Raw genomic sequence first — 8,748 nt, 5'->3', positions numbered from 1 at the left:
GTCTATAGCGAAGTCTTTATATTTTGTAGCTTTACAGCATTCATTTTCTCAAGGTTACTTCAGTGTTGTCTATCTGGTCTCCTTTTCTGAATTGGTCTTGACGATCCATTTGTATATCTCTGGGGCATGTGAAGAATGCAGTTATAATTTATAAAGGAGACTCTACTTGCACGTTATATAGTCTGCAGTCTGTTTTCTTTATGAAACCATTCACGAAAATTCAGTGACTTCTCTATTTGTGAGTGTCATCATCATCATCATCATCATCATCATCATCACCACCATCATTTCCATCCATATATCCTTCTTCTTGTTCTTCTTCTTGTTCTTCTTGTTCTTGTTCTTCTTCTTCTTGTTCTTCTTCTTGTTCTTCTTCTTGTTCTTCTTGTTCTTGTTCTTCTTGTTCTTGTTCTTCTTCTTGTTCTTCTTCTTGTTCTTCTTGTTCTTGTTCTTCTTGTTCTTCTTCTTCTTCTTCTTCTTCTTCTTCTCCGATGTTCTCCATGCAGTGCACCAGAGCTAAAAATAGCCCCAGCCATGCCAGGTCCTTGTTGCCAAGTGGCCTCGGGAGCGGGCCAAGCCCATTCCTGCTGTAAATCGTGTCGTAATGCAGCCGGGCCTCTCCTCTGGCCGCGCTGCAGGAGCACAGGCATCCCCAGCCTGGCACTGGTGATCACCGTCAGTCATCTGGCTCTGGCGAGCATCTATCTGTTTACTTCCTTAAAATGGAGGGCTGCCCCACACGCACACACACACACACGCACACGCACACGCACACGCACACACAAACCACTCCCTCCTCCTTGTCTGAAATGACTGTGCTGTTTCTGGGTCAAGAATACACAGAGATTATTTCAAATCCTCCCTCTGAATTATGCATGACAATGCCGTCTGTCTTGGAAAATGCACAAACTGTTATGGACGGGCCCACACACACATACAAACACAAACACAAACAATCTCACAAACACACACACACAGGAGCAAAACCCATCCACTCAGGCACGCAACAGTGGGATTTCCATCTAATCAGATGCTGGGAGAAAGCGCTCTTGTCCTGAACTGCACCAGTGGGGCTGGGCCGGGGCAACGTGATGCTGACATGGCAAACATAAGAATCGCTGTAAGTGTACTCTGCTCGTCTAAGAGCCAAGGGAAAAGATTAGAATGGTTGGATTGTTCAGGCAATCCTTTGCAGCTGTAAGCCGCTGCTCTTTAAACAATTGGGTTTGTTTTTCAAGAGAGAGTGTGAGATCGTATGTGTGTGTTTGTGTATATATATGTGTGTGTGTGTGCGTACGTGTGTGTGTGTGTGTGTCTGTCTGTTTGTGTGCGTGCTGTGTGATTATCGGCTACAGTATAGCCTCTTCGGGAAATCCCCACCGGCCGCGTCAAAGAAAGGTGTTGCCGCATAATGCTTCTCCTTCCCTCTTGTAGCTTGTGCTTGCCACTGGGTGAACGAGCCTTTGATGAGGTCAAGCTGCTTTGTGTTTATTGGTTGTCAATTATCCGAAACCCCCCCTAAGACACCAACAGCAATATCAGGCTTGGCCAGGACTATCTGACCGATTCTTCCCGCTCATCCTTTACCACCCAGCTCCCAGCCTGTTCTACTTCCCTCTCTACAGTATCTCTCCTTCTGCTCCTTGTGGTCCCTCTCCTCCTCTAAAGCTGGAGAATGCTACCCTGTCAGGCAGCCCTCTGTTCATTCAGCTGCCATCACTGTGTTCTTTTAGTGGGGGCATCTAGCGTCTAGCATCCCTCATGCCTGTCCCTGTAGCTCAAGTGGTCAATAAGCTCTTATTGGATTATAACACTCCTGATTCGTAGGTTCAGTATCCACATATTGGCTGATAACACTCCTGTTTTCGTAGGTCCAGTACCCAGGGAGCACACATACTGACACACATACAGATTGGCATTTAACTCTTAGTTGCTTTGGATAAAGGCATCTGCAAACGGAAATAAATGTGAATGTTTGTCTCTCTCCAGGATCACACTGAACGGGATGAAGGTGTCCCGGCCAGACGTGAAGATCGGCCGCTACCGGATGATCAAGCACGAGAGAGACAAGCACAACGAGCCCAACCCACAGAGGTACAGCTCTTTTTAGCGTCTCATAATTACTTTAATCATTAAGGGCCTTTTTTTTCTCCAGAGCGCAGGTCCCGTGCTCGACGTTTGTTTAATGAAGATGTCAAATTACCGTCGCTGCAGCAACCCTTCAAGGAATGTTTGTTTGTCGGCCCGACGTCTGCGTTCACTGAATTCACTGACCTAATGTCGGCATTCATTTAAGGTCCCTGTGAGGTCAGCGCCACTGCTCTCCCAGCTGGCTTCCACTTCACCCAAGGAACGCTGAGCGTGTTTATCCTCCGCTAAAGACGCCTCTTTCATGCATGAGCAGCTCATCCATCAGTGCCTCTCCAATCAGTGACTGCCATCGCTGTATGCAACATGGCTCAGACATTACTCAAGGACATGCAGTTTTGTCTGAGGCTCCAAACCTGATACGGAGCCATGGAATGCCTATCAGACGCAGAAGTTGGATTCAATATTTGTGATGCTTCGTGGCCCCCTGTAGCTTTTAACTTCTCTTTAGTGCTCTCTCTCTCTCATTCACCCTCTCTCTCTCTCTCTCTCTCTCTCTCTCTCTTTCTTTGTCTCTCTCTATCTCTCTCACTCACACACTCTCTTCATACATTTCCTTCAACAACTGATGCTAATGACTACTCCACTCTGATGTTACAGCAGGAGCACTTCACCCCCCTCCTTCATTTCCCGTGGAGAAGAGAGTGTGCCGAGTGCAAATGAAGGTATATTCAGGAGGAGTTCCTCTGAACTGAAACAGAACTTGGCAAAGTGGGCCTGCTGCATCGGAGTTTGCGCACCATCAAACAAACACAGAAAGTTAGTCTGGTGACAGAATTGGAAGGGAGACGCTAGTAGGATAATTACTTCAGACACCACTTGCGTGAACATGTTTCCTTTGTTTGCACATTGTGGTTTGTTGGTATCTAATGAATCCCAAGAGATAGGGCCAATTAAGCAGCTGCGTTGGCTTAATCGGAAATGGAAAAAGCTAATCAGATATTATAAAAAGAGACATGTTTTTTGTAACATTTGGAATTGAAAAAGTTGTGCTCTGAAAAATCCATAAAAAATGTATAATGTCGAATATTGTGCTCTCCTCGAACAGCTTTTTGGAAAAGTATTTTTTTTTGAGACAGCATCTGCAGTGGACATTTTGTTTTTCCTTTCAATCAGCTAATGCTGACGAAAATACAAGCTTCAAACTTCCTCCTAAGTTTCCGTGCTATGTACTTTAAGTTAGACCTTAAGTTATACACCCCTCTCAGCATTCCTCTAACGTTGATATGAGGCCCCTGTCCTCATGGTCAGCTTCCTCTGACCAAGGGGCATTTGACTTGCCGTCGATCGCCTCGGTGGACACAGTAACGTGTGATGTCAGCCACCAGGACAAATGACCAGCCCGGACAACAGCGATGGAGATGCATAGACAAAGCAGACGGGTGTGGAGTGGGCACCGCCACTTTATGAAAATCAATAATTCTGACACGGGTTCTTTGTGTGATGGATATCTCTTCATCTCTTCAGCTCACTTTCCATTTTCTCACTCCTCACCTCTCTCTCTCTCTCTCTCCCTCCTTCTCCCTGACTCTCACTCTGTTCGGGGCGCCTGCTGTTGTATGGATTCTGGAGGCTCAGCTTTTATAAAGGTGACATGGACTCGGTGCGTTTAAGAGACTAATAAATAATTCATAGCTGCTCATGGCTGCCATAAAAAGTGGAAGAAATGGAGAGACCCCATTAAGGCATTTCCCTAGATTTTTGGCCCTTTGTTAAAATACTTTGGGATTACTTAAATACCAGTGGGATTCGTAAGATAAGGGTATTGGATTTTAAAAAGGCTCCCCGAACTGAAGAAAATGTTTTTTTTTTTAAAAAGGCCCTCCAAAAGTCATGGATAGAAATTCCCGAGGCTTACATTAGAAGTGTGACATACAGTCGTGTGGCATTTGGTGCAGTGGGCTTAGGCGCTGTGGTGATCGGGGGATTGTTGTTATTCTGTGGTCAAGCCATCGAGCGCAGCTACAGTAACTGAGTCACTTCAGGGCAAACATCCCTCATTGTGTCCGTGTGCAGCAGAGGCTTGGTAATCACCGCATAGCACAGCACAGACCTGTCTCTGAGCAGCCAGCCTCGCATCTGTCTTCTCGTGGACAGCATGGCATAAACACCATGGAAATCTCACCTCACTGGAAACAATTTAGTGTGTACAGACAGTTATTTGCATTCTAATTCTGGCCTCATAAAGTGTTTACGGTGTCTCACCTCCTGGTCTCTCTCTCTCTCTCTCTCACACACTTTCTCAAACACACACACACCGCCCCAAATTGGCTGGCTGTGCCCTAGCCAAGAGAGAGGCTGGTTGTTGGTTTACTCAGGTGTGACCGGTGTGTGTGTGTGTGTCTGTGTGTGTGTGTCTGCTCACCTGGGCGGGCCGTTTGCACTGATAAATGTTTTGGCCGTCCATAGCTCTCTCCCTGCCTCTCTGTTTGGCCAAATGCAGGGAGCTCTGGGTTAATGAGACATTGTGATTGTGGTCATCAGCGGATGACGGCGGAGCCCTTAATCACCATCTCCCTGATTAGCCACCCCAGCCCAGCCACACACTCCGGTCGAATGCATATTAATCCCGAGCGCGTGTGAGCTGGCGCCATAATGTCATTCGACACGCTTGCATAAACCGTAATCCCTGGCCGGTGTGTTGCGCTTTGTGGCCACACATGAAAGATGTTTAAGCTGATGACTGAAGCCTTTTAGTTGTTTCTGGGACCCAGTGGAAAGGCCGTGGGTGTGAATAGGAGCATTGTCTGTACTGTTTACACAAGTGATGATGTGTGATGTTTGGAGTGGGCTGTCATCTCTCTACCACCATTCCAAGGCTGGCTTTGACCAGACCTGGGCAAAGTGCGGCCCAAGGGCAATTTGCGGCCCGTTGGCTGTCCCTGTGCGGCCCGCGGAGGTCAATTGTAAATTAGGAATCAAATGTAAATACCTGTATTTAATATACGGCTCTTCAGAATGTTCCAAAAAAGTTCCGTTGATTTGAATGGGCCATCCCAACGTTAGCAGGTCTGTAATTTCTTTATATTCACTGCTGCGAAAAATGTATGACTGCTGTCATTGGCAACGCGTTTTGTGCTTCTAATTCACATCTTTTATATCATTCCGCCACGCAAGTAGTCCGGTCATTTAACGTAACTGAAAGTCATTGAAACTTGAAGTTAAAAGGTGGGTTGCTTCGCATTTGCGTGAAGAACTAAACGGCAACAAAATCATTAAAAAGAGGTATTTTGGAGAAATGTCTTCTATTGTTTTGGCAAGTAACCGTATAATAAGCGGGATATTTTTTTTTTCGTCCGTAGGCCTACATTCGTGCGTGTGGGCGTACCTGCGACCATTTGCGCTGATAAAAATTGATATTACTATTAATTTGTATACTTATACTATTGCATTGCAAGCTTGCTCTCGTGTGTGTGTGTGTGCCATGTGTATTGATCGTATGGGAACACCTTTAATACTGCAAAAACATGCTCCTTTTCAAAATCGTTTTGGTGAATGTTGATTAAATGTTGATTAAATAATGTTGGCGTTTTTACTATGCCTGCACTAAATTTTTTTGATAGCCTAAATGTAACATCTACTCTTACCAGTAGCAGTTAATCAAAACCATACAATTTAATGTTTTTTTATAAAGAGATACAACTTATATCTAGCAGAATTGAGTTCAGCCTATTGGTCCGGCCCTCCACAACAGTCCCACTATCTTATGTGGCCCCTTGGGGAAATTAATTGCCCACCCCTGGCTTTGACTCTAGTCTTCAGAGGCTCTAGTAGTCTACAAAGTATAAAGCTTTCTCACTCTGGTCTTGTTTTTCTTTCTCTTTTTTTTTATCTCTGCTGATCTTTTCTGGTTATTTTTCCACAGCGTCAGAGGCATAGCCGGAGGATGCTTCTTTTTTTCTGTCGTATGGATTACGGTTAGCATTCAAGCCCTTTGCTTTTTGGGGTAATCGATGCATGACTCTTTGAAGACTGAGGGTCGCGGCCGGTCCGGCTGGCTTGTCGGAGCAAATGCCCGGCCGTGTTCACTCACACACCCCGGCCGGAGGCGGGAGAGAAACCCGTTTCAAAGGGCGTGGGAAGGTAACAGCCCTCGTCAGCGCACTGACTCGGCAAGGAGCGGCCAGTTGGCCCGGGAGTTCCTCTGGTGTGGTGCACCATCTGCTGGCTAATGCTGTCCTAGACAATCAGAAACACCACACCAGCACAGGCCATCTGTCTGGTGGTTTTCACAGTAGATGAATTGCTCGGGAAACAGCCCTGTGTGTATGTGGGCAACTGAAATGAAATGCTGATGCTTGACAGAATAACTGAAAGTTTGGTGTTATTTTTGTCTTGTCTTTTTGCTGTTAAGGTTCATAAAAATCCAGAACACGAAGAACACCATGCGGAAGGACGGCATCAGCTCGCTGATGTACCGCGTGGTCTCTGTGAAGAGGTACGCACTCTACACCAACATCTCCGTGGAGATCGGCAAGCCCCCTCCCAGACCCTTAAGGGGATAGCAGCTCGAGGAGGTGACCACTACCCACCATCCCACACACACACACACACACACACACACACACACACACACACACACACACACACACACACACACACACACACCTTTGGAGGCATCAGGACTTTCCTGCATTCGCACCCAAGAGAAGAGAAAGAGGGTTCAAATCCACTTTATTGACATTCTCAGACATCCAAAACAAAGGGAAGCCACGGACCTGGACATCAAGTTGCTTACCTCTCAGGAAATGATCAAGCTTTGCACCTGGGGAGAGGGTCCACATACACACATGAAGGTACTTACGCACACACACCCACACACACTTAATTTCTCTGTAGAGACACTGGAGGGGCAGGCTGGAAAGGAAGGCCTCCCACTAATGCAGTAACTCCGTGCAGTAGCACTACTGAACAGCCAGGGCCAACTGCTGGTCGCTGGTAAACTTTACTTTGGAGAGTCCTTTGAAGGGAGCCCAGCAGTGACTTTTTTCACGCACAGTTAAGGACATTCTGCTGGTGTTCTGGAGAAGGGGGGGGGGGGGGTGGAACTGAATCAAAGGACAGAAGAGCAGACGGCTCCTCTCGTGTAAATCTGTGTGAACATATTGTATATCGCAGAATGAATGTGTCTTGTACCTGCAGTGACTGCAGTGAACTTTTTTTCCCTCTTCTCTCTCGCTCTCTCTCTTTCATTCTTTCTCTATTCCTCCCGTTCTGTTCATATATCCAAGGACATAGATGAGCTTGACAGAAATGGTGCTGGAAAGGAAGTTTATGGAACATGATACGTTTTGGGGTGATTTTGTCTTTCTCTCTCTTTCTTTGGTTCTGTCTTGAGTTGTTTCTTAGTTTCATGATGTCTTTCTTTTCCTGAAGACAAAGCATTTTGCTTACCACGGAATGAAGTGCATCTCTGAAGATATTTTGTAAATGGACAGAGGTCGATTTTTCTGGAAGTCTGGTGAGATTTACTGCAGCAGGTGATGGACGCCCTGCTGGAAGGGCCTCTGTGGTCCGTGGTGAATTTCACAGAAACAGTTCTGTAAACAAAACACAGTATATTTGTGCCGAGAACACAGTTTTTCTAATGGTCCTTTCTTTGTCCCCCCCCCCCACAAAAAAAAGAATATTTAATGCTTTCACAAATCTGGTTTTGAAGTAGATTTTTGTTTGTTTGTGGTTGTTGGTTGGATGTTTAGATCTGCGAGGCTTTTTTCAATCTGGGGAACCAGGTGCAGAAATGAATCAATTAGTTTCTCTAATGCATTTGGTCCTGATCTTCCCAGATCACCAAATCTCTTCTACATCGATCTGCTATTGGGAGAGATTCACCTGTATGGGAGATCTTGCTTGTTGCCCCCTACTGGGCATCTGCAGAATGGCTTGTTTTTGAGGATTTTTACGGCTATATTAACAGATTTGAACCTGATATCTTGATAGCTTGATTTAGCTTTGCAGTGGTCATTAGCAGCTGTGTTGATTTTTCAAATCACTCAGGGCGTACAGTTGTATGCCCTCAATGGGAAGTAGCAATATGTCACAAACTCTACTTATTGTTTACAGAAGCCTCTCAGTTCTTTTAATCTTAAGCTTGTTCTTTTGTTCATTCTTTTGTTTTGTACTGCCTGAAACACCAAACTGATGCCTTCAAGTTGTTTTTGTTATGAGGGCCAATACAACAGTAGGAGTATTTTTTATTTTGTTGAGGTCTCTGTTGTGTACAGTGACGTGGATATATCTATTGTATTTTCGACAGTTCTCTCACATCCATACGAAAAAGAGAACTCTATCAGTGAGCTCTATCACTCTCTTTCTCTGTTTATTCAGATGAGCATCAATGCTCGGTGCATTTGCCTTTGTTTTTTCTGTCTTTTTTCTCTTTTGTTTTTCTTCCTGTTCGGCCTTCTCTCTCACCCCGTTGCCACTTCTCCCATTGAGCTGTGTGTGAATATGAAGTTGTTTATGTTTATTTTGTTGCCGACCTGAACTGAAGATTCAGCTGCTCCGGACAAGAGGCACAGATTGAGTTCAGGATGTTCGGAGGACCCTTCAGCTCCATCTCGGCTGTCCAGCTGCTGCCTGTTTGTTTATTTGAGTGTG

At 45.5% G+C, this 8,748-nt stretch overlaps 1 protein-coding gene across 2 annotated transcripts in view; it reads left to right on the top strand.

Annotated features, from left to right (window-relative positions):
- b4galt2 (UDP-Gal:betaGlcNAc beta 1,4- galactosyltransferase, polypeptide 2) overlaps positions 1–7,751 on the top strand; it is a 67,816-nt gene extending 60,065 nt beyond the window's left edge. For both annotated transcript variants that reach the window (XM_031562895.2, XM_031562894.2), the window contains exons 6-7: positions 1,990–2,094; positions 6,503–7,751. In XM_031562895.2, the coding sequence (XP_031418755.1) occupies positions 1,990–2,094; positions 6,503–6,653 (256 nt within the window). In that variant the 3' untranslated portion in view covers positions 6,654–7,751. The remainder of the gene's footprint in view (positions 1–1,989; positions 2,095–6,502) is intronic.
- Positions 7,752–8,748: the final 997 nt, after the last annotated feature.

This window comes from Clupea harengus, chromosome 25 (genome assembly GCF_900700415.2).
Source record: "Clupea harengus chromosome 25, Ch_v2.0.2, whole genome shotgun sequence".
Taxonomy (NCBI): domain Eukaryota; kingdom Metazoa; phylum Chordata; class Actinopteri; order Clupeiformes; family Clupeidae; genus Clupea; species Clupea harengus.
Note: the sequence above shows the minus strand (reverse complement) of the source record. Positions and strands in the feature narration are given on the sequence as shown.